This window comes from Pelodiscus sinensis, chromosome 6 (genome assembly GCF_049634645.1).
Source record: "Pelodiscus sinensis isolate JC-2024 chromosome 6, ASM4963464v1, whole genome shotgun sequence".
Lineage (NCBI taxonomy): Eukaryota > Metazoa > Chordata > Testudines > Trionychidae > Pelodiscus > Pelodiscus sinensis.
In genome coordinates, this window is record NC_134716.1 from 52146885 (window position 1) to 52173228 (window position 26344).

The following is a 26344-nucleotide window of genomic DNA, read 5'->3' on the forward strand; positions in this document are numbered from 1 at the left end:
CCAGCATGGATTTGTAAAGAACAAATCATGTCAAACCAATTGATAACTTTCTTTGATAGGATAACAAGTCTTATGGATAAGGGAGAAACGGTGGACGTAGTATACTTAGATTTTGTAAGACATCTGACATGGTTTTGCATGACCTTCTTATCCTTAAACTAGGGAAATGCAACCTAGATGGGGCTACTATAAGGTAGGTGCATAATTGGCTAGATAACAGTTCTCAGAAAGCAGTTAACAACGGTTCACAATCATGCTGAAAGGGCATAACAAGTGAGTTTCCGCAGGGGCCTGTTTTGGGGCCAGCTCTATTCAATATCTTCATCAATGATAGCATAGAGTACAAAAGTCTGAAGATGATACCAAGCTAGGAGGATAGGGTCAAAATTCAAAATGATCTGGACAAACTAGAGAAATGGTTTGAGGTAAACAAGATGAAGTTTAATAAGGACAAATGCAAAATACTCCACTTAGGAAGGGATAATCAGTTTCACGCATACTAAATGGGAAGTGATTATCTAGGAAGAAGTACTGCTGAAAGGGATTTAGGGGTCATAGAGGATGACAAGTTAAACATGAGTCAACAGTGTGACACTGTTGCAAAAAAAGCAAACATGAATCTGGGATGCATTAGAAAGGGGGGAAAAAAAAACATTCTTCTGCTCTACTCTGTACTGATTAGGCCTCAATGGGAATATTGTATCCAGTTCTGGGTACCACATTTCAAGAAAGATGGAGAACTTGGAGAGGGTCCAGAAAAGATCAACAAAAATGTTTAATGGTCTGGAAAACATGAGGGAAGATTGAAAGAATTGGGCTTGTTTAGTTTAGAAAGGAGAAGACTGAGAAAGGACATGATAGCAGTTTTCAAGTATCTAAAAGAGTGTTATAAGGAGGAGGTAGAAAAAAATTGTTCTCCTTGGCCTCTGAGGATAGGACAAGCAGCAATGGGTTTAAATTGCAGCAAGGGAGGCTTAGGTTAGGTTGGACATCATTCTCTTCTCTCCCCCACCCCTCCTTTCCCTTCTCCTATTTATTTTGAGTTTTCATATCCCCTACAAATAACTTCGGTCATCTGAAGTGGGCTGTGCCCACGAAAGCTCATACCACCATCTACATGTTTTGTTAGTCTATAAAGTGCTACCAGACCATTTGTTGTTTTTTTCTGTAAGACTAACTTGGCTACCCCCTGAAGCTACTTGACTTAATGGCTAACTACTTTCCTACGAACTATATGCAAAGACGAGAGAGAATAGGCTGTAAAGAACTGCTAAGACTCTTGCAATGCAAGACAAGGCACTCTGAGTGTCAAAGGTGGCAAGAACGGAGCATGTAATATACCTGTGAACGAGCATGGCACTTGGGGGGCACCACAGCCAAATCTATAGATACCGCTAAGGCAAAAGTCTCCAATGACCATGCACACACCTAGAATGCAATCAACATGAGCAAGTACCTGAACTATCTAAAGTGACAGATTTCGATACAAGTTTCATATTGCCTCTCCTGTAAGAAAAAAAAAAAGGAGGGGGGGAGGGAGTTAACCATGCTTAACCATATTTAATGTGTCATCACAAAGGATGTTCATCTTTCAGCAAGACCTATTAGACCTAGGTTTATTAAAAAAAATGTGGGAAACCCTGCTCACAACCAGTATTAATGTAAATTAATTGCAATTCAAAAAACATTTTCTGGAGTCCACAGTACTAGTCATATTCCTCATTTTTTAAAAACTCATAGGAAGTACAATTCAAGACCGTACACTTGGATATTTCCTGATAATTTCCACTGGAAATCAGATTTTACATGTTTCCGGGTGTGAATTTAAATTTCCAGACACATGAGGCTTTAAATCCAGTCCAGGGCTCTTCATACATCTCAGTTATTTGGAATTACTATAATCCCCCACCCAAGGAAAAAAGTCTGTCAAAGAGCAATATAAAGAAATATGCTCTCACTTTGGCATGATAAGTCTGTTCCAGCTCTTCTTTATATATTTTCACTTGTGCATCATGCTGCTGTCTCATTTCATGAAGTGCTTGAGCCAGCTTGTGTTCATACTCAATTTGGCGCCCGGAATCCACCTCAACCAAGCGAGTTTCATGTTTCCTTCTTGTCTCATTGATTTCCTAAGAAAAACAGAAATGGCATACCTTTCAAAGAACATGAGTTTAACAGTTAAAATGAGCTTTAAACCAACAGCCAAGAGTCCAGTTTTAAGCTGCTATAATTAGAATGTGAAACAACGACATCAACTAGTATTCTGAATAAATGAGTAATACCCCAACAATAGTATTTCCAGTAGCATATCCACTCCAGCTCTTCATATATTAGAATCCGGTGAACACCTAAATATTTCACAAAGCCTATTCCATATCTGACACCATAAACTGAATTTTATAATATTTAGTCAGAAGTGCTAGAGGAGCACCTTCAACTTGAAATACCACATTTCTAAAAATGATATACTTTTGCTACAAGCAAACTTTAGGATTTAAAGTTTAGCAGAGAAAATGTACGTCTCAATATTTATTTTGTGCATTTGACATTACTTGAAAAATTCTCCTCAAGCAGTGATTAGTGGTAAGAGGCAACACGCTTACACGTTTTTCCCCTATGTTCTACAAAAGGGTGTTAATAGTAAGCTGAAACTGGAAAGGAAATGTGTGTACACAGAGTAAGGGATGCTGCACTCAAACATGTTTTTTGTTGCTCCTGTGATCCTCCTGAACACTCATATGTAACAGTGAAGTGAAAATCTTTACCTTAAAATGAACATATTAATTTCAGGTTATACTATTTAAAAAGGCACACAGCTTAAAAGAATTTTCAGTCATGTCACATGCCAAGTTATGCTTCTGCAATAAACAAACATACACCGGGATTCCCAACAAGCTGCTGAACTAGTCCAAATTTTTATCACGTGCTTCCTCTACAATGAAAACTTACTATATAAAGATAATTACCTCTTCATACATATTTTTACGGAACTCCAAGTCCTCAGTCAGACTCTGACAACGATTTTCAAGATCCACCTTCAGTAAAGTTTCATCTACCAGCTGTTTCTTGGCAGCAGCTAATGAGGCTTCCAACTAAAAAAGGGTTATTACAGTTAAACTTATGTAGAATGCTCATATATAACTTACTGACATCTTTAAGCAGCATATGAGAATGAATGGTGCATTGAAATACAGTTTGCTTGTTCAACATACCATTTATGCCACAAAACCCACAAACCACAGCCTATGGGAGCCATGAGGTTCCATGGTGAGGAGCTATTAACAAATGGGAGTGGCTCATTAGCAGCCTTTTCCAAAGGTATGTCTAAACCACATGCTATTTTTGAATGAGGATATGCAAATTCCACAGGAGCCCTGTTGGCGAGCCCTGGTAATAGAGATGTAGCCGTGTTAATCTAGTCTAGCTGAAACAAAAGACAGGACTATGCAGCACTTTAAAGACTAACAGGATGGTTTATTAGGTGATGAACTTTCGTGGGCCAGACCCACTTTCTCAGATCAAATTGTGGAAGAAAATTGGCATGACCATATATACCAAAGGGATCACTTTTTTTGATTATATCCCTTTGGTATATATGGTCATGCCAATTTTCTTCCACAATTTGATCTGAGGAAGTGGGTCTGGCCCACAAAAGCTCATCACCTAATAAACCATCCTGTTAGTTTTTAAAGTGCTGCATAGTCATCCTCTCTTTTGTTTTAGGGAGAACAGAGTCAGTTTAGCAAACATGCCAGCAATAGTGTTTTCAGTTAAGAACTTTTACTTTCATTCATTTGGAGAGCAGTAGATTTACTTCTGTTCACAGCATTTTTTGGTCCAATTGTTGATAAAGTAACTTTTAACTTTTTTTACAAGGAGTGGTTTCCTGGTTTCAGAATCCATCTGTTCAACAGACTGGATTGTGAACCACTTCTTTAGCTCACCTGTGCAATCTGATCTCGCAAATCCTCGAGTTCACCTTCCAGGCTTTTCTTATCACCAAGTGCTGTAGCTAGCGCAGCTTCTTTGGAATTTAGAGCTGCCTCAAACTCCCGAAGTTTAACTTGGGCTCCATTAAAATCAGCTTCTTTTTTTGCATAACTGGGGGGGGGGGGGGGGGGAGGGAGAGAGAGAGAGAGCAGAAACTTGGTGAGAAAGTTTGTTAGGTGTTTCTAGACCTAACAACTAAAGTTTACCAGCAAAACCACACTTAACATTCCTGATACTTTTAGATTACAAAAAAGTCTAGATGACTTGTTCTTTATACAATATAAAAAGGCCACATCCAATTAAAAATCTTTGGAAGGTCACATTTAGCAATATTTGGAAGCAAGAAGAAATATAGGAACTCAATTAATTTACTAATAAGCACAAATATTCTTGCAGGAATTAAAAAAAAAAGTCGGCTGATCTAGCAACAACGGAGTGCATCTTTAGCCATAGTCCAGTTTGCTGCCATCAAATAGCTAAAATATTTGAATCAGAGCAACCTCAAACACATTTTCAGACAATTTTTCCTACAACCACACGATGGCAGGCTTTAAGAGATTTAGCAATTTAAGTCACTATTTGTACAACAATAACTAAGATCAAAACTATCTTAGGCATTTACACAGTGAATCACTGAGATTTAGCAGCAGCCTAAATCAGCAATTCACAAACTTCTTGGTGCACGGCCCACCCTGCTGAACACAGGCCTTTCTGCAGACCATGAGCCAACAACCCGTGATGACAAAATGGGTTCTGGAAGGGGTGGGGGAGATCTGGCTGGGAGGCAGGCTGCAGGAGCCAGCTGATGCTACTGCTACACTACCTTACTCCCCCCATGCCTCCCCCCGCAGAAGATATGCAAATTGCACTCACATTTGCACATCTTCTTCCGATTCTTTTTGCGGATAAAGTTTTGCCGATATTTGGCCCCATGTACATGGGCCCAAATGTCAGAAAAAACCCTCTTTCGCAATACCCCTTATTCTTCATAAATGGAGGTTTGCAGGGTCTTGAGAAGGGTCCAAATGTTGGGAAACAAACCTATCTACACGGGGCCAAATACAGGCAGTCCCCGACTTACGTGGATCCGACTTATGTCGGATCCGCACTTACGAACGGGGCTCTCGCCCCGGAGCTCGCAGGCAGCGGTCCGCCACCTTGACCTCCAGGGCGAGAAAAGCTGCTCCCGGTGCCCCTGGTCTGCTGGGGACCGTCTCCAGCAGACCAGGGGCACCGCGAGCAAAGCTGCAGCCACAGCAGGTTCCTGCGCTTCTGAGGCTTTGCCAGAGCAAAGCCTCAGAAGCGCGGGAACCCGCCGCGGCTGCAGCTTTGCTCCCCGTATTCCTGGTCTGCTGGGGGGGAGGGGGGGGCGCAGCTAGTGTGTCCCCCCCCCCCCCCCAGCAGACCAGGCTTTTGTTGTGGACCCTGGGGCAGAGCAGCTGGGACGCTGCCGGTTGGTCCCGCAGCGCCGCTCTGGGCACTACTGGACCAACCCGGCAGCACCCCAGCTGCTCTGCCCCAGGCGTCCTGATTCTGCCGCTGCTGGTCAGTTTCAGCAGCAGCTGAATCAGGACGCCTGGGGCAGAGCAGATGGGGTGCTGCTAGATTGGTCCAGTAGCGCTGAGGAGCGGCGCTACTGGAGCAACCCAGCAGCACCCCAGCTGCTCTGCCCCAGGCGTCCCCAAGTCAGCCGCTGCTGAAACTGACCAGCGCTGACTACAGGAAGCCCGAGGCACAGTTGCTCTGCCCCGGGCTTCCTGGAATCAGCCACTGATCAGTTTCAGCAGCAGCTGACTTGGGGACTTGGGGTTCTTAAGTTGAATCTGTATGTAAGTCAGAACTGGCGGTCAGTTTCAGCAGCGGCTGAATCTGGACGCCAGTTCCGACTTACATACAGATTCAACTTAAGAACAAACCTACAGTCCCTATCTTGTACATAACCCGGGGAATGCCTGTATCGGCAAAACCTTTTCTGCAAAAAGAATCGGAAGAGGATATGCAAAGAGTGCGATTTGCATATCTTCTTCTGGAAAAAAAACAGCAGTGTAGCTGTAGCCTGAGGGTCGAGGGGTATAGGCATGAAGAAGATGGGGATTGCTTACCTGGCTCTGTGCCTCCAGCCGCTCCCACACACTGCCCCTCTCTGCTTCCCCTGGCCTGGATTCTGGCCAATGGGAGCAGTGGGGGGGGGGGGAACCCTCTAAATGAATGATTTCCTGGGAAGCCATTCCCCCAGATGGGGGTTAAGGGGAGCAGCAGCATGTAGAGCTGCTTCCTTACCCACTCATCCCCCTTCCCCTACAGTGGAAAGCCAGCACAAGGAGCTGCTCCAGCCATACCCACATATCATAGGCAGGGGGCCTAATCAGAGCAGCCCCTGTCCATGGTGGGCATGCATGGGCTGGAAAAGAGCCCCGCCAGGCTGGAGCATCCCCCCGCCTGCATTATGCAGTTGAAAGGGGAGGGGCTGCTCTAGTCCAGCCTAGCCATACTGGGATTATCTGATTAAACAGGATTTTACATCCTTAATTTTAATTGCCATATTTAAATATTTTTAACAGCATTAGGGACGGTGTATGCAGTAACTGGAACCAGAGTTTCTATCACCAGCTCACAACTTTATTTCCATACAAGTTCACATATGCTGATACACATTTTGTTTGGAATACAGGTACATGGTTTAAATTAGAGCTCCTGCTGTTGCCACCACTACTGACAATTGGGGAAAGAAAAATGTGTAGTACAGATTCAATCATAGGAGAATTGTATGACCAAAACCCCATCTGCAGTTGCAATATACCTGTACTTATTTTAAAACTACACATTTCATAAGAGTAATAAGCATTCACATTTCTAAGACTGGCTAAATTTTAGCAGAATTTAACAGAAGAGAAAGTGGTTTTGAATTGATTTAAAAAAATCTAATGACAGTCAATTTGTATTTTGACATCTAATCCCTATATTTAAAACAAAATGCAGACTTCTTGATAGCTCTGAACATGCAACAAAGCAAAAGAGCCAATCCAGTGGATATCTTTGTAATCCTTAAGAATGTGCAATTCACACCATCTCTAAATAAATTAAGGATGTTAAAATGTGGTTAAGTAAACATGTAGGGAGAGAGCAGGGGGAAGTCAGCTTCCCCCCCCCCCCCCCCCCGTCCCCTCTTTCAGGCCTGGCTCAATCAATCATATACAGTAAAACTCCGATGGTCCAGCACTCCTGATGGTCCAGCACCATCAGGAATCTGGAGGTGCTCCGGGCAGCCAGACCTTTGGAGCTGCTCTGCCCCCGGCTTCCCCGATTCAGCTGCTGCTAAAACTGACCAGCAGCTGAATCAGGGAAGCCGGAGGCAGAGCAGCTGGAGTGCTACCGGGTAGGTCCCCTAGCGCTGCCCCTTGGGGCTGCAGGACCAACCCGGCAGCACCCCAGCTGTCCCCGATTCAGCCGCTGCTGAAACTGACCAGCGGCTGGCTCCAGGAAGCCCGAGGCAGAGCTGCTCTGCCCCGGCTTCCTAGAATCAGCCGCTGATCAGTTTCAGCAGCGGCTGAATCGGGGACACCTGGGGTAGAGCAGCTGGGGGGCTGCCGGGTTGGTCCCCGCAGCACTGAGGTGCGGCGCTGTGGGGACCAGCCCAGCAGTGCCCCAGCTGCTCTGACCCAGGCGTCCCGATTCAACCACTGTTGAAACTGATCAGCAGCTAACTCCAGGAAGCTGGGAGCAGAGCAGCTCTGCCTCGGGCTTCCGTGAATCAGCCGCTGGTCAGAGCCGGACTATCGGAAGGGGGAGCTATGAGGGGTCTCGGGTGGCATCCCCCCCACTCCAGACCCCTCATAGCCACCCCTTCCGATAGTCCGGCATATCTGATAATCCGGCACCCCCTGGGCCCTAAAGGTGCCGGATTATCGAAGTTTACTGTACATGTAGGGATAACATATCAATGTATTAAAAAGGATTCCCCCAAGTGGAAGTGATTCCCCATAATTTGTTCCTCACAACTTAAAGTGTTTAGATTTATTATTATTAGTTAAGATTGTTAAATGTTTAATTTTTATAATTATTGCCCCTCTAGAATATAATTTGTTAGGAATATAATATTAGGACTATGTAGCCAGAAATAGAGCCAGCCCCCCCCCCCCCCCCCCCCCGCATCCCAGGGCATGCTCAAGCTTGTGCAAAGGGCTGCTTGAAATTGACATTGCAGAGATACATTGTAACAATGCATTGTGTCAAGCCACTAACTCTGCTCTGGGAGCCAAGCCCTGTAATTAAGGCCTGTTCTCTTCAAAGCAACTGTAACTAACTCAGCACTCAGACAGAGAATGTTTCAAGAAATGCCACCCAGAAACTTGTGACTTTTTTGTAACTACAACTCTTCAATATGTAAAGTTGTTATTATACGAAATACTGTATGGGAAACATTAATTAGGGAATGTATGTGAGAGAGAGTGTAGTGTGCGTGTGCTTGGATGATGAATGAATGGTTCTGAGAGGTGCCAGCCTGAGAATACAGCAACAAAGGGCTGAAGAAGGCGCCAGGTGCCAGTGCAACCAAAGGTGTCAAGTGGAGAAAACCAAGTACTGGAGGTCCACCCGATGAAATCACTGATGAGCACCTGGCAGCCACCCTGAAGACATCAGCATGATGCAACAATTTCCATAGACTGGCATAGGAAGAAATTCCTATAAGAACAGGACTAAAAAACTATGGAATCAGAGTCCAAGGTTCTGCTGCCAGCCTACCAGGTGCTTCAGATGCGCATCTGATCAGGACTTCGCTCCCCACTGCCATCACTTGTGTACAGAATACCTGGCCAGTATTCTGTCACAAGCAACTTCCAGGCTGGTAACTATAACAAATACACAGAACCTGAATGAATGGATGTTTATATGTATAAGGGTTAAGTAGTTAAACAACATTGTTTGCTTCTATCTTTTCTTTATTATCTTTACAATAAATGTGGCTTTTTGCCTTATCCCCCTCATAAGATCCTGCATGCTTTTATTGATACAACATACATGGTTATACTTTTACATTCCTCAGGCTCTCAAACTAGGGAATTTGTTTCCAATACGATATGGAAAACTGTTTGAGTTTTGCAGGCACAAGAATTTAATACTAGATAATTACACAGTATGCATGTTTACAGCTTTATAATAGTAAAAGCTCTTGTTTGTCAACAATACTACCTTTTCCCCTAAAAAGAGTACGTAAATATCTAAAAAGGTGTTTATAAGGAGGGAGTGAGGGGAAAAAATATATTCTCCTTAGCCTCTGGTGATAGGACAAGAAACAATGGGCTTAAACTGCAGCAAGGGAGGTTTAGGTTGGACATTAGGAAAAACTTCCCCTCAGCGTGATTAAGCACTGGAATACATTGCCTAGGCAAGTTATGGAATCTCCATTCTTGGAGATATTAAAACAGACTAGACACACATGTCAGGAATGGATCTAAACCAGGGTGGGCAATAATTTTTGTTTGGGGGGGGGGCCACTCCAAGAATTTAGTAAATGGTCAAAAGCCACATACTCCCATATTAATAGAGGTGGTGTGGGGTTTGGGATGGAAATGGGTGCAGAAGGGAGCTTGGAGTAAGGAATTAGAATGCAGGAGCGCGTGTGGGATCTGGGAAGGAGATCCGGTGAAAAAGGAGTTGTGACCTAGCACAGTAGTGCAGGAGGCTGTGCAGGAATTTGGGTTATGATCAGGGACAGGAATTGGGGTGCAAGGTCTAGAGTGGTTTGTAGCCAGGAGGAGGGACGTAGGAAGGGAATGCAGGATTTGGGAGGGGGTATGAGTGCAGAAGCAGGGATGCAGAGGGCTTGGGAATCTGGCCCTGCCAAGGACAGAGGCTGCTCTGCAGAAGAATCTCCTTCCCCACCCGTTGCTGCCTATCAGGGGAAGGGGCCAGTTCCACGGAGCTGGTGCTTGTTGGGAGCCAACTTTTAAGCCTGTTGCAAGCACCAGCCCTTGCTTCCTTCCCCCTCACCTTGCTATCTCTGTGGGAGGCAGCAAGGGGATGGGGGCAGGAAGGCTGCTCCTCAGACCGGCACACACGAAGAGCTATCTTAAAAGCTGTCTCCCCACATTACCTGCTCCCACCTGCCCTGCCCCCTTCACCCTCTATGCTACCACCTCTCTATGAGAAGCAGTAGTAGGAGAGAGCAAGTGGCTCTCGCCTCCTCCCCCCTTGCTGCCTTTGATAGAGAGGCTGTGAGGGGGAGGAGATGTGTGTCATTGACAGAATTAACAGATAAGCCCTGATTTATCAGTTAATCATGTAGTCAACTACACATTGACATCCTTAATTTACAATAGTCTTTTTTCCTTAAAATTATCACCAGTGTACTTCTATCAGCAGGAGCTATAAACACAGACTGAGCAAAAGACAACAGTGGCCAGAGTTTGTAAAACCCATCTTGTCTAGATCTAAGCAGGCTCAGATAATACAGTTGTTAAAGCTGCCCACCAAAGCCTTGCCCAAACCAATGGTTCCCAACCACTGGTCTGCAGACTGGTGCCAGGCTGAAAATTGTTGGCTGCCAGGCCGCAGCACAATGCCAAGCCACACCCATGCCTTGTTGATTGGGTTGGCAAGAATTAGGGATGTTAAGGACTAGTCGACTAGCTGATAAGAGGTTACTCATCTGGATAGTAACTGACATTCTTCGAGATGAGCATCTCCATGGGTGCTCCACATTATGGTTAGTGTGCTGGAACCAAGCCTCAGAGCAGAGATTTCCTAGCAGTGTCCCTGGGTCTGCACACTAACTGTTGCACGTTGTTAGTCTACAGGTATTGTGCACATGCGCTAGCCACTCTCCCCTCCCTCCTCTCCAGTTCCTTCTCTACCCTGAAACCATGGCTTAGGAATGCCACGATCCCGAAGTAGAGGGGAGGAAGGGAGGGTTATGGAGCATCCACAGGGACACTCATCTTGAAGAACATCAGTTACTATCAAGGTGAGCAACCTCCTCTTCGAGAGAGAGATATCCCTGGGTGCTCCACATTAGAGGACCACAAAGCAATTCCCCTTTCGGGAGGTTGGGACTTCAGATCTGGCAGAAAAGCATGGAAAGAACTGCCTTAGCTAATTTCAAGTTGGAAAGAGGTCCCTGTAAAAGTGCATAGTGCTTTGCAAACATGTGGTCAGAGGACGACGTGGAAGCTGCACAGCTGTCTCTTATGGGTACTTTACAGAGGAAAGCTATCGAGGTAGCCGTGACTCTGGTTGAGTGTGCCCTTATGTTCTCTAAGGGAGCACTCCTGACTGTGCATAGCAAAGCTTGATGCAATCCAAAATCCAGTGGGAGAGTCTCTGTGACAAGAGGGCCTGGCCCCTATTGTGGTTTGCTATTGAATAAATCATCTGGAAGACACTCAGAACAGTCCCATTCTCCGTAGATATAAAGAGTCCTCTGTGTAGGTCAAGAGTATGCATTTTCATCTCAAAAGCTTAGACGTGTGGTTTGGGGAAGAAGTATTGTCTGATTGATATGGAAGGATGAGTGTACTTTGAATAGTAACTTGGGATGGGTGACCTTGTCTTTATATTAAAAAAAAAAAAAAAAAAAAAAAAAAAAATGGTATATGGGGGACCCACCATTACGGCTGCAATCTCTCCTACCCGTCTGGCCAAGATAATGGCTACCTGGAAAACCATTTTCATAGCCAACTGTAATAACGAGGTGTTCGCCACTGGTTCAAAGGGAGACCTAGTTAGAGCATTCAATACTAAATGCAGGTCTCATGGTTGCATTGGTGGATTGAGATCTAGATAAAGTGCCTACAGGCCCTTTAAGAACCTCTTGGTGAGTGGATGGGCAAATATGGACGAGTAGTCTATCTTGGAGTGGAACGTAGTAATGGCCATCAAGGAAGGTAGGTAAAGGGGATGTTGAAGGAACCAACTGGTGACAAGGCCAGCACGTAGAAAATCTTTTCCATTTCTGAAGGTAAGTCTTGCAGATGCTCTGTGTCCTACTGTGTAGGATAGGGGCAGGCAATGATGGTTTGCCGGGAGCCACTTCAAAAATTTCTGGGCCACACCGGAAGGGGCAAGGCCAGAATACTTCCTCCCCTTCCAGACCAATCATGGTCTGGGGTCGGGAACCAGGAGGGGGCGGAGTGCCTTTATCTGCCCACCTCCCTCCCTTTCCCCCTAGGTGCCCATGCCCCTGGCTGGAAGGATACTTCCCAAGCTCCCCTGCCTTAAAATTGTTAGATTGTCTGCTGGTGGGGAAGGCGATATCTGGAACACCATTTTGTCCTGTCTAGTGGATCTGGGTTAAAGCAAGGAGCTCTCTGAATCGGAGTGAGGTAAGTCACTGATCATTAGAACCTGTTTGAGATATTACTGAGGGTGGGTGAGCAGGTGAAGACTGTGCGGATATTGTGGGGGAGCACCTAGAGGTGTGCTCATGTTGTGATGTAGAAGTTGTATGTCTTGAATGGTAGGCACGGGACAGGCATGGTAGGTAGCCTTGCCATGTATCCCAGTGGACCCATCGAGGCTAGAACTGTTGTGGAGGATACATCCACAGTTGGTTAGACCACATGGGATGCTGTTGGAGGGAATGATCCCTGCATGAAAGCCAGTGATGGAGAAAGAGAGGAATGGCATGATGAGAACCTACTTCTATGCCTGCTGCCATAATCAGTTCTTGGGGAAAGCGGTGTAAGAGGAGGGAACACCTTGTTGCATAGTAGTGTGCCCCTGGGAGTAAGACACTACTGTGGAGTATGGTGAGCAAGCTCCTGCTCTGGTGTCTGGCTGAGAAGGTGTTGTGTTTTTTTATGCTGCAGTGCCAGGGGACAATCAAGGTCGTTCTGCTTGGTCTGTTCAGACACCAGAGAGTTAATATGGAGATATACCTATCTCATAGAACTAGAAAGGACCTTGTGAGTCATTGAGTCCAGTCCCCTGCCCCCACAGCAGGACCAAGTACCATCCCAGACAGATTTGTCCCAGAACCCTAAATGACCCCCTCAAGGATTGAACTCACAACCCTGGGTTTAGCAGGCCAATGCTCAAACCATTGAGCTATCCCCCACCCCCTTATCAGAAGCTATCCCACCCCCTCATCAGGAGCTGATGGTAGGGCATCTGCAGCTTCGTTGGTGACGATGTTTCTGTTACACTGACCATTGCGACATGTTTGGATTTTGCCTCAGCTCTCCTGGCTGGTGCAGGCTTGCATTTCTCCGCAGTGGCAGAGACCGACAGCACCAGAGAATGAGAGGTTCTGGACAATGCTGATAGTGAGTGTGCCAGGGAAGCCCGTGCAGTTTCAGAGCCTTTGCAGGGTTCCCCAGGCTTTTGCTGTCCCCATGAGTCCTCTGGTTTGTCCTGTGATAGTTGAAGGGACTTCTCACGAAGAAGGGTTTTAAGCCGCATTTTGCATTCTTTTCTGGCCCTGGCTGGCATTTTCAGGCAGTGAGAGCACTTGTGTGCTGCATGCGACTCCCCCAGGCATTTAACACAGGAGACATGGCCATGCAGGATAGCCAGAGTATCTGCATGAGTCACATCTTTTAAAAACAGAGGAACCTGGAATGCTGAAGGAAAGAGCCACAACCACGGTTGCCTTCACTTTTTTTTTTAAAAAAAAGTAACGAATGTTGAAACTAGTGATAACTGACTAAACTATGAGGTAAAAGTGTAAGCTAATTCTATTAATCTTGTTTTACTGTCTGGAAGAAGAGCGCTGCTCTGACTCCGGCTTCAGCCGAGGATGGTGGAAAAGGAATTGATGAGACTTGTGCCACAAACAGCGGGGATGCAAGACTCTGGGTGTGCACGAGCAGCGCAAGGGGCACTGCTCAGCAAAATTCTCCGATCCCCAGCACGAGGACGCACCAAGACCTCACTGGAGCACCCACAGGGACACCACTTGCTAAAGAAGCAAATGCTTATCAGATAGTCAGTCGACTAGTCGATTCCTTCCCCCTTGCTGTCTCTAGCGGGGAGGATACTTCAAAGCGGCAGCGCTGCACAGCTGAGCCCAGGATCAGCTGTATGGCACTGGCTCCTTTGAAATGCCACCTCAGCATTTGAAAGGGACAGCACCACATAGCTGAGCCAGGGATCAGCCATGCAACGCTGCTGCATGTGGAGCCCAGAGTCAGCTGGGGACTCCCCAGCTGATCCCAGGCTCCTGCCCTGCATTTTTGTGGAATCTGGGATCAGTTGGGGAGTCCCAGATAAATGACAGAAACTGGGCAAATGTGTGAATAGGGGAATTTGACATTGTTTCATACTTGTGGATTTTTCAGAAGCTGTTGGACTTTCCAAGTTAGTAAGTGAACACCTGAAGTCACTCTTGGACACATTTGAGCTGTATTTTCCAAATTCAAAAGATCCAAGAGTCGGGAAAGAATGGATCCACGATTTGTTTCTTCCTGCCAACAAGATGCCATCCTTTTACACTGAAACAAGAGGATCAGTTTATTGAGCTGCCATGTGATGGATGACTTAAAACTTTGTTTAATGCATCCTCATCTCTGTCGTCCTTCTGGATTAAAATAGTGACTCAGCGCCCTAGTTTTGAAGACCTTGCTGCCATTTCCATGTACAAACCTTTGTGAAGGTTTTTCTGCAATGACTACCACCAAGACCAGACATCAGAATAGGCTTGATGTGAGAAACACGCTGCAAGTCTCAGTCAAGCATAATGCCTGATATAACTTGCTTGTGTCAGGCAAACAGGCCCAGTGATCCCACTGGTACGATCTCATCAATAAGTCGTACATTTTCGTGTTATTTAGCTAGACTAGCTCGTGAAATCTTATGTATGATTTTTAACTGTTGGGAAGTAAAATATTTTGGGAAGTGAAGTCTTATGTATGGTATGATTTTCAACATACCATATGTTACTTCATGAAAATAAAATACTCGGGTTAGCTAGCAATGTGTTATATGTGATTTTTTTTGAAGGTGAAAAGCAAATATTTCGGGGAGGAGAATAATAAAAAATCCATTACAATGACATGTACTGTGTGCACAGATGCAATGTAAAACACCAATGACCTGTTAAAATTAATTACCATAATGAATATGCAAATAAAATGTTTCTGTTACCAGCTGCCAATAGTTTTTGAATGAGTATACCGGTCCAAGGTATAAAAAAGGTTGGGAACCACTGGTCTAAACTAATGCCCCCAACTTTGCTAGTGGAGCTGTACAGATGTAGTATATTTTACAGGATAACGCTGGTATAAAAATCCCTTCTGTGCAGCTGTGTCAAGTAACATTTCATTAGCTAGTCAAGTAGTCAAGGGAATTTCTATACAGCCAGACCAGCTCCTACTACATGCAGAGCTGCAGCCGGGTTAGCTTCTGGGGGGGGTGGAGTCAGCTGGGACTGGAGCACTCCTGGCTCAGGCCAGATCCCCAATCGCTGGGCATCTGCTTTTTAAGTGTATAACTGCACAGGTCTATCAGCACAAAGCAATAAGATCTGTCCATATTTCCCCGTGTTCTAACAATACATAGGAATAAATGTCAACAGTGGAAGTGTTCTGAAGTGACACACACAACCAATTGCTTGGTCATACATTGCTATGGTACAGTGATTAACAGATTTTGGGGCAGGTAAGCTTTTTTTCTATTGCAATTATAAGTAACATCCTGGCAATAAAATAAACTAGCTCACTGTGTTGACCTAAGCAGCAATACACAGTATCAGTTTTCCAGATTTTCTTTTTTCCTAGAGTGGTAAGACAGCAAAGTAGTGCTGTCTGATACAGAGGCAGTAGTGCAGGGGACTAAGCAAGAGCCAATCCATGCACGGCAGCTGGTTTAAAAACTACCCCCGCCTGCCTGCCTCCCATGGCCAGAGGCTGTGCCAGCATCCCACGGGATAGTCTTTCCATGAGGAGCTCATGGTCCCACAGACAGGGGCTACTGCCAGTCCACACTGCTGCCTCACTATCAGAGGCAGCAGCACAGGGTGGAGGGAGACTCCCTATGAGTGGGGCTGGGAACATTTTAGTAACCATGCAACCACTAAGAATTATTGTGGTTACACGATTACTAAAATAAATCATTTCTAACATCCTAATAGCAAAGCCACTTTTAGTTGTGAAACATTTATATCTAAATTAATAACTAAAGGTTCTCCTGTAAAAGCATTATTGTTTGTAGGATCAGCTTTACCTGCTGTACTGACACGTAAACCTATTCCTAAAGCTTCTTCTGTAGCGGTCATATGGTAATTTTGTTCTTGTTCTCACATTTGTGTTAGAATAAGTTACCAAATGCAAGCTAGCAACTTATATTAGAATTAAGTCATGAACCACTACTCAGATCCTAAATCACCAAAACAGTCCACCAAAGCACTTCATCGTGCGCACGGCCTGCTTCAATACAACATATAAATGGCTGATTCATTAGCATTTAGTTGTCATTCACATTGTTTTAATTTACACGTGTAGACGGACACTGCTGTAGAAAGAATCTAATTTATGCAAAGCAGGGATGTTAAATGCAATTTAATCAACCAGTTGATGGAGTTTCCATTGACTAGTCAATTAGCCAATAAGCGGGGGAAACTGCAGCACCTCAACGAGGTTAGCTCTCCAGGGGTGCCAGCAGTTTGATACATTTAAAAGGCTGAAGTGCAGCTGGGAGGGGAAGGAAGGGGTGGAGGAAGAGAGCAGTGTCTTAGGTGCAAGCTGGGACAGCCGACTCCTAGCTCATGTCCAGTCCCAGCTATGCCTCTGCCTCCCAGGAAGATAGCCAGCTTAAAAGATGGCTTCCCTAGCACAGTCTCCAGCACTGGCTCTCTTCCCCCCCCCCCCCGGCTCCTCCATCCCCGTTGCTGCCTCTCTCTGATAGGAGGTAGCAAGGGGCCAGGGAAGTGACTATCCAAGTCACTAGTCGACTATCCAATAAGCAGGGCTCACAGAACTGCACTGTCCATCGATCTGCACATGCACAGATCACCCGAACCCGGCTCTTCCAGGTTGCAATTTACTCGCCACAGGTGAGTAGATTGCATTATTTGTTGAGCCCTGCCAATAAGCATATGCTTACTGGATAGTCGACTAGCCGCTTATATCCCTAGTGCAAAGTAAGCTAATAGTAAAATAAGTCAATACAGGTGACTTCAAATTTTAAGATGTAGAATCTGTTAGGCCCACAAAAGATTTGGGTGGCTTAGCTTTATGTAGCCCTCCTCTGTAATATGGTTGGGCCCTGCTGATATAGGGCTAATAGTTGAACAGATGACACAACTTAAGTTAATTGCTGGAATCCACCTTATCTACCGAGAGGCTTATTCATCACTCCACACTCAGGCAAAGCTCGACTGAAGCACTAAGTTAAGCATTTAACCCAAACACTAGGGATGTTAAAATTCATTTATTTTGGTAAATGTGTACCTGCTGAATTTTTCAGGGTGTACATAGTTACATGTGGTGGGGTTTGCAGAGGGGGCTCTGCAGGAGCTGATGCACATGGGGATCCTGCTTAAAGCCAATCAAATTCAGTGTGCAAGAGCTCCCGACTGCCTTCCACTGCTGCCTCTGATATAGGGGTGAAGGGGAGGGGAGAGCCTGCATGTAACCATCATGGTTAATCTATGAGCTGAGGATCATTGGTTAACCATTTGCACTATTACATTCCCACTTAACACTAATTTTAGAATGCTGGCTTGCTTTTCAAATGACCTTCAAACAAAGAATCTCATTTCACCCCCCCCCCCCCCCCCCCCCCACACACACACACACACACACTTCCCCCTCAGAATGAAACCCATCAAACAAGAAGGCATTCTGGGTGCTGGAAGAATATGCCATCAGCCACTCTGATATCTGCAAGTGAGAGACCAACAGGTACTAAGAGGAATAGCTCATTTTCCCTAAGGGTGTGTCTATACTACAGGGTTGTGTTGACAAAAGTTGGCTTTTGTCGACAAAACTATACCTGCGTCTACACAACACGGCAGTTGTCAACAGCAGTAAGTCTCATTTTATGAGAAATAACGCCTTTTTTCAAAAAAAGGCACTATTGCATAGAAACTGTGCTTTTTCGAAAGAGTGTCAAGACTTTCGAAAAAGCAGCTTGCTTTTTCGACAATACTGATCGTAGTTTAGATGCTCTTTCGACAGGCTGTGTCGACAGTATCGGTGGACAAAGCCTCTGTTGAAAAAGGCGTGCAGTCTAGACGTAGCCTAAAGGGTTTAGAAGTGGGATGCAAAGGTCCTCAAAAAGAGATTGTTGTGGACAAAATAGGCGCGCACAAACAAGATCACAAAGGCGTTCATTGTGAGCTCTAACTCCATTGAAGAGGTTAAGGTACTGAAAACCTTAACATTTTGAATAAAGGAGTTCTTTGATAAGGATACTGAAAAGATGTATTATGAACCTTTTGTCCTTACATCTGACTAAAGCTCCTATCCCCATCCACCCTGCTACTCCAAAGTTACCTAACTTGCATTCTCCTGGCACTTGTTTAAAAAAAAAAATAATAATAATAATACACACCCACACACGCACACCATTTCCCTAGTTGTCCAGTCTTCCAGCCTACGAAAAATGTTTCAAACACTCAACATTAATTAAATACAAAATTAGAAGCCAAAGTTCTCCATTTCTCCTTGCCAGTCACCTTTCAAGAACTGATGTCCTCCACCAAAGGAGTCCCTAGCACAATAACCAAGCATTTGGTGTGTGCATATATATTTCCATATCTAGTTATGCTCTTTAAGTTTGCATTACAAACAGAAGAGTGATTTTGAACCCAGAACTTGAGCAGCCTATGCAACAAAAAATAAAAATATATAAAGGTAGCACTGTAGGAGAAAGACTGGATTGCTAAGTACCTTCCAAGGTAATTGCTAACTGTTAGGCATCCAATCTAACAGTTAGCAACTACCTTGGAAGGTACTTAGCAATCCAGTCTTTCTCCTACATTGCTAGCTTAAAACTTTATTTTTGACTTTTTGGTGCACTTTGTTCTTATTTTTAGTCTTCTGGTGCACTTTCAGAAATATTGTCTTTTTAAAAGTGTTTTTTTTGGTCTGTCTTTTTGGTTGTAAATCTATTGTGTTTCAACTAATAAAAAGTCCAAAGTTCATATTGATACACTTATCTAGTTTGAGCTAGACTTGTTTCCAAAATTTTTTTGGGAAGGGTTTCTGGAAAGTTCAATGTGACTAGAATTCGTGTAAGAGGATTCAAGGTGAAGAAACAGAATAAGCCTACCATTCCAAATATAAGTGAGAACAGATGAGCGCAATTGAGAAAAAAGGTGGGGAGAGAAGGCAATGAACACCAAGAGCTGTCACGGAACACCAACTGCCCAGCTATGAGTGCTGTATACATCATAGCGCAAGTAGGCTTTCGGGGGGGGGGGGGGGGGGGGGGGGGGGGGGGAGTTGAAGGAGATGTGCATGTTGATGGGGAGTGCACTGACAGATAAGGGTAGTGGGGAGCTGTTTGTTGGAACTCTTCTTCGTTAGGTCTTCGTAACCTTAAAATAGTATTTTTAAATCTATGTGCAAATGTGGGGTGGGGAGCTAAGCATGGGCTGTGTGTGGGAGGTGTGGACTGTGCCCAGGGGTTACAAATCAGAGGGTTATACATGGGGGAGGGTGAGCAGGGTTGTCAGGGGATGCTCAGGACAGGCTGGGGAGAATCATTGGCTGGGGGAGAGCACTGGGCTGGCAGGGCAGCCGGTGGCAGCCATGCAGGTCTCCCCCAGGGGGCAGGAATATTATGGGCTGGGGCACACCTATGGCAGGATGGAAGTCTGTTTGCAGCGTGCTCTTACCTGCAGCGCTGCACAGCAAGCTCCTCTCCTCCACGAGCCGAGGCTCACCTGCAACAGCTCCTGCAGTCAGGCTGGCGGGAGGAGGCGGGGCAGACAGGAGCCCATGCTGGGGGAAGCTGGCTTGAGAGCTGGTTCCCCCCTGCACCATCTCCACAAGGGGAGGGGAAGCAGAGCAGGAAAACAGCATGAGCAGTCCAAGGCACAGCTGGGGTAACGAGCACCCCACATCCCCCTTATTGACTGAGTAGTTGATGGAAATTCCATCAACAACTTGATTACCTGATTAATCAAAATGTAACATCCCTAGTCCAGTACCTCTGCTGCTTTTCACCCTTTTACTAAACAACTACATGAAGTTAACATGACTCAGGTCAGTTTCACTCTAGAATTCAGAACCCCATGAAACTGCAGAGAAACTAGCAGCAAACTGAAATGATTCTTGAGAACATTATTGCTGCAGAGGCAGGTACTCATGTGAGAAAGACAATATTCCCAGCCCCCAAAGGTAAGTTCAAATGAAGACCTTTCCCTATTTGCAATATATGCAACAGTAATAGTTTAAATATCCCAGTAATAAAATCTGATGTAGTCATAATTAGAGTCTGTTCAAAGCACTCACTGTTTCAAATGTCTTAAATTGAGCTGCAGGAGTCTAATGCTCCTAAAAATCAGATTCTTTTTCTATTTTGCCAGCCACCCTACGTTGAATAGCTCCTTGCACCGTTACATCTGATTGAGAATAATTAATCTGTGTTTTGCCTGCAATATAGAAAATAGAAACATATATTCTTTGAAAAGCACATTAAGTCAACTTTCCAAACCAGGACCTCCAATCCATTAAAATATATCACATGTGAAATGCAGGAAATGCTGGGACAGCTGTTTCAACTGTGCTTGCTTTGAGACAGCAGGGTTCTTCTGAGCAGTTGTCCTGTACACCAGCTGTACTGCGCTCAACACATGCCTAGTCACTCACTCTATTGCCCCATCTATCAAAACCACATTGAGTCTATTTCATTGTCTAATCTCAGTTCAGAAATTCCTCCTCTCAAAAGAAAACATCTGGAAAGAAAGCTGGTTTAAAGACACAAAGCAAAGAAAGTTATTCAGTGCATGGTAAGTTTTAGTTTAAAAAAAAAAATCAAAGCACAAGAGTAAGTTCCTCTTGATAGTTACAACCTTAATATCTTCATTCAGCTATATTGTTTCCTTAAAACCTGCTTTCATGACATTAGCCCCTATAGGGGGAGCAGATGTACCTAGCCACAGGTCAAGCACTATGGTGAAATCTCAGCCTGTTATTAAAACAAACACTAGTTTAGTCATGAAATCCAACATTTATTTTACGGCAGCTCACCTTTCCTAGAGAATGCTTAAACTGAACAATGCATGTCTTAAACGTAGACAAGAGAGGGCCCTTACAGATGAGATCAAGGAGATCATACCATACATAAAGGATTACACAGAGACAAATGTGTGACAATCTGATAAACAGATGGACAAGTTGAGAGCATTGGTGGAAGCTAACAGGTCTTTAAACTAAGTTTGACAGAAGAGGATAAATAGACAAGGGCAGACTTACACAGCATTTTCAAGGTGACAAAAAAACCTTGCATTTGACACAATCCTTAGTTGGAAAGCCAAACCGAAGACTTCAGAGAGTAGTTGTATAAACAAAAAGGAGACAAGGAAAAAAGTTTAGTGGCAGCTTTTTGCATGGACTAAAGGAGAAAGCAATGTCTGATGAAAGCAGAGGATGTAGCATGTAGAAGAGCTTTTATAAATAAATATAGAAAACCTGCACCTTAGAATCCTAGAACTAGAAGGGACCTCAAGAGGTAATCAGTCCAGTTCCTTGCCCTCATGGAAGAGGACCTTACAACCAGTAAGAGTACACCGGACCAATGTATAAAATGTAATGGATAACGAGGAGACCTCTTCTAAAGGAACTGTCAAATGTTCAGTGAGATTTGAGTTCTGGTGGGACCACCAGTCCACCCGTTCATTATTCTTCAGACCAGCAGTTCCCAACCACCAGTTCATGAACCTCTGGCTGCCAGAGCTGACGCCAGCTGTTTGCAGCAGCTCAGCTCCAGTAGCTGTGACTGATTTTGCCCGGCGGTGGTGCTGAGGTAAGATGGTGGTCTATCCAGGGCTCCACCCCCCTCTTCTACCCATAGGGTGCGAGACGCATTTGGGGAGGGAGAGGGTACGAAGGAAGAGTGAGCGAATGCACCACCAACAACTCTCCCCTGCCCGTGTGACAGTAACAGCCACACTCCCTAGAGGGGGCAGTCTTGCTACAACAACGAAGAAGCCAGGAACGTAATGCAGCCAACTTCACGGACCACCAGAAAATGCTCTACAGACCACAGCCTCTACAGATACTTATAGAATACCTGTATTTTAAAATATCTACAGAGGATCAGGCAACTATACGTTTATTGGAAGGTCTTCAGTCAAAGAAATAGACTTTAGATCAGAAACAACTAAGGGAAACTTTTTTGATGTACACACAGATGCTAAGGGGACTTGAAGGTTCTGGAGCTGTCTACAGTAGGGATGTAAAACCCCATTTAATCAGTTAACTGGTTAAATATATTGTTTAACTGGGTAACTAAAGGGGCGGGACAGTGCTGCTCCAGACCCCCACCAGTAAGAGTGAGGCTTAATGGTTAAATATTCACATTCCTAGTCTAAAGTCAAAAGGTAGCAGCAAGTGCAGCAGTTTTCATATGAAAATATTTTCACAAGCACAAGTAGTAAGCATAGTTTTTAAGATGAAATACCGTATTGAGAAGTGGATGATTTAGGCCAGGGCTACTCAACTTTTGGAAGCCCCTAGGGCCACAATGATACTCACAGCAACTTAAGGGGGTCGCAACTTAAGTATATATGCAAATAGCTTATTTCTCACTGACGGGCATGAACACACAGGCCCCCCCCCTTTAAGTCAGTTCTGCTGATAATAATAAAATGCAATATTTACTCTATTTCCACCATTTTGACAGCACCCATGGGCTACATGCTGAGCCCCACATAAACCCAAACCATACTGTGGGCCACAAACTAACAGGCTGCAGGCGGCCCACAGGCCACATGTTGAGTAGTCCAGATTTTAGGCCGAAAGTTGCCAGGAAAGACTTCCTTGAAATGAAAATGAAGTGACACTATACTAAAAATATTTCTCCATCATGCTATACCAGAGAAATAAAGCTATTGTTTGAAATTTGAGTGAATGTCAGGCTAAACCAAATGGAAGGCAACTAATAGCAAAAAATGTTTAAAATTAAATTAGCTTTCAGGTATTATGACAGACTTGTAAATTAGGAGTAAAAAAATGTAAGTGAAAGACTTATTGAAGAGAATAAAAATATGCAGAAGAGGAATTTACACAAATCAATTATCTACATAGGTCATGGTGTGACTGACTCATTAAGCATCATTTTTTTTTAAACACTATCACTATTCTAGAAAATTATGGGAAAAACAAACCACTATTTTGTATGACTTTAATGTCCCATTTGACATTTCCCTTAATCACTTTAAAAAAATTAGTCATAAAAGAAAAACATACAACCTATTTCACCAAAATGCATGACTAAAGCTCTATCTAGTTTAAGTTTTACAACCAAAAGAAAGAAGAATCCTAGACACTTTTCTGTCTCAAAACTTAAATTTTACTATTTCTTTCTCCCAGCTAAAATAAAATTGGCAATATGTTTTAAAAAAATATTCCTGATTTAACATTGAACTTCCCAGGTTCTACAAGTCTAACTAATGACAATCCTTGCCACCTGAATTGAGTGTGAATCTTTGCCCTAGGAACCCTCCTTTTCTCCTCTAAAAAAGGACTGCCTGCCTGTAGTGCTTCAAGATACCATGTATTAGGATTGACTCAAGTGCTTCATAATACTAGGTATTAAGAACATTACATAAAAGATATACATTGTAAATACATACTGTACTAATAAGTCAGACAGAAAAGGTTGTAGTGTGTTAAACAGTATAAGTAGCTAGAAAGGCTATGCAAACACTTAAATGCTATGTTTTGCACTGCTCTGAACCCACTTCCCTCCCTGCTCCAGGGAGTTCGTAATTCATACAAGATTCCTCTTCTCTCTGTCACAGAGCTGGAAGCTCATCACCAGACAGGAATGCGGGACTGCAAGAGGAAAGAGCAGGGACCTATTCATTCATCCATACAGGCACTAGCTACAGCACAGGGAAGCAGCTGTAGCACACAGGCAACTGTACTCACAACTAGTGAGACTACAATCCTCTCAAAACATGCTGTTCCTTTATCTCTTGCTAAGGGAGAAGTTAGTATTTTTATGCAATGTTCGTCTGTTGGAAGATCAAGCCCCCGACGCGGGGGGCGAGACGTGACGGCATCGACATCTGTTCCCCACAGTAACGTAGGCCAGAAATAGAGCCAATGGGGGAGTAGAAAGATTTGGGGTGCAGATCAGGAGGCCCTGGCAGCATGGCAAATGCAGGAACACTCCTTTGCAGAGCTCTATTCAGGAGTAATAACCCCAGCAAGCAACTAGCCGGCTCTTCCCGTAGGACAAGAGCCCGAGTGCTGAGGGGAGGAAAATCTGGGGGCTGATGCTGAGGCCCCCAGACACAAACACGCGGGACAACCAGTGCCCATCCAGGATGGTGCAACTCCCCACACAACGCTGCGACTCGCCTCCCTCTTGCTAGAGGGTCGGAAGAAGGCAGTTTCCTTATTAAGCGCTGCAGGACACAACGGCGTAGAGGAAGCCCAGATTCATTCATTTCCGTTAAAACTCTCCCATCTCAGGCCGCGCTGCAGCCCCCACCGGAGGACTGCGAAAATTAATCAGGGGCTTTTCCCTCCCCAATGAGAGCTCCGCCGGCCCGGGGGCGGGAAGGGTGTCACTCACCTGCCCAACAGTTGCTCGTGCTCCGTGCGGATCTTGCCCAGCTCGATCTGCAGCTTAGCCCGCTCCCGAGCCGTGTCGTCAAGCGCCCGGCGGGCATCGGCCAGCTCGGCCTCATAGAGCGCCTTGAGGCCGGTGAGCTCCCGTCCGCGCACCTCCTCCCGCTCGGTCACCTGCAGCTGCAGCGCGCTGTTCTGAGTCTCCAGGCTCCGCACCTTGTCGATGTAGACGGCGAGCCGGTCATTGAGCTGCTGCAGCTCCTCCTTCTCCTGCAGCCGGGAGATGCGCGTCGGGCTGAGCGGGGTGCCGGCCGCGCTGCCCCGGGGCCGCTGCCCCACCGGCGTGGAGGCCGCCATGGCGAACGGCGGGGGACGAGCGTGCGGAGCAGCGAGGGCGGGAGACGGTGCGAGAGGTCGCGGGGCGGTCTAGGAGCCGCCGAGCCGAGCGGCGCAAGAGCGGTACGAGCGCGCGGGGCAAGCGGGCAACAAGCAGGAGCCGCAGCGTGGCTGGGACGAGGGGGAAAGGAGGGAAAAGAAAGGGCCCGCGGCCGCGCGCGCGTTCAACGAGCGCAGCACTGGCAGGAGCCGCCGCGCGAAGAAGCCGGCCGGCGCCTGGAGCTGCAAGGAGCGAACCCGCCCGCCTCGCCCGCGCGCGCGCCGCCTCCTTCCCCTCCGGGTCGGGCTGAGAATGAAACACAAAACAGGCGGGCTCCGCGCCCCTCCAATATGGCCGGCGCGCGCTCAAGCCGGGCCCTCCCCGCTCCCGCCCACCACGGGGATGGACACGTGACCCGCCCTTGCCCAATGAGGCGGCGAGACCGGCCGGGCTTTGCTCTTTTTTGCAGACTGGAAACTAAATTCAAAAGCCGCCAGCGCCCGCAACTGTCAGCCGGCGTGCGCCCCGCGCCTCCCCACCCCCGCTCCGCGCGCTAACGGAGACGCGCTCTCTCTGTCCCCCCTCCCCTCGGGCATCCCAGCCCCGCCCGAACAGAGCAGCCTGGCCGCGTCTTTGTTCCCTCTCTGCTCCGCGGTGGAGCGACGGGCCGGGTAGTGCATCCTGCGCTCCCATTGCAAAGGCAGCCCACGGGCCTGGGGAGCCGCATGAGGGCACCGGTCGTTTCCCCGCTATTTATGCCCCAGTGCACGTTTGAGTCAGCTGAGTTACCGCGGGGGAGGGGAGGGCTGCTTAGACCTGAAAAAACAAGCCCTACCCCACCCTGGCACGCAAACACCGCCCGTCCCTGCACACCTGCCCCTGGCTTCTGCTTACCCCATCGTGCTTCCCTCTGCTTGCCCACACACAACAGCACAACCCTGCAACCACACAATCTAGCCTGCCTGCCAGTGCGCACACAGCCATTTCCCATCACCCTGCCAACTATGCAACCTCTCCCTTTTATGCGCACTCTCAGCCACTGCCCATCAGGGGCAGCCCTAGACTAGCTGTCAGCAACTGGCGGCTTGGGGGAACCATGCAATCGGCACCCCCACCTCCAAATCCCTCAATGATATTGCACCACCATTTGGCGCCCCATTTAACTTGGCGCCCTAGGCAACTGCCTAGTTCACCTATATGGATGGGCTGCCCAGCTGAAATCACCGATAATCAGGTCTAAGTGCTTAGTCCTGATGTGGGGACAGTGTTCCTGTGAGTACGTTGTTTTTGT

General features: G+C 46.0%; 1 protein-coding gene across 1 annotated transcript in view; it reads right to left on the reverse strand.

Moving 5' to 3' along the window:
• LMNB1 (lamin B1) overlaps positions 1 to 25429 on the reverse strand; it is a 45044-nt gene extending 19615 nt beyond the window's left edge. The window contains exons 1-4 of the mRNA XM_075931921.1: positions 24682 to 25429; positions 3945 to 4101; positions 2967 to 3092; positions 1959 to 2129 (exon numbers count right to left, since the gene is read on the reverse strand). Of these exons, the coding sequence (XP_075788036.1) occupies positions 1959 to 2129; positions 2967 to 3092; positions 3945 to 4101; positions 24682 to 25034 (807 nt within the window). The 5' untranslated portion in view covers positions 25035 to 25429. The remainder of the gene's footprint in view (positions 1 to 1958; positions 2130 to 2966; positions 3093 to 3944; positions 4102 to 24681) is intronic.
• Positions 25430 to 26344: the final 915 nt, after the last annotated feature.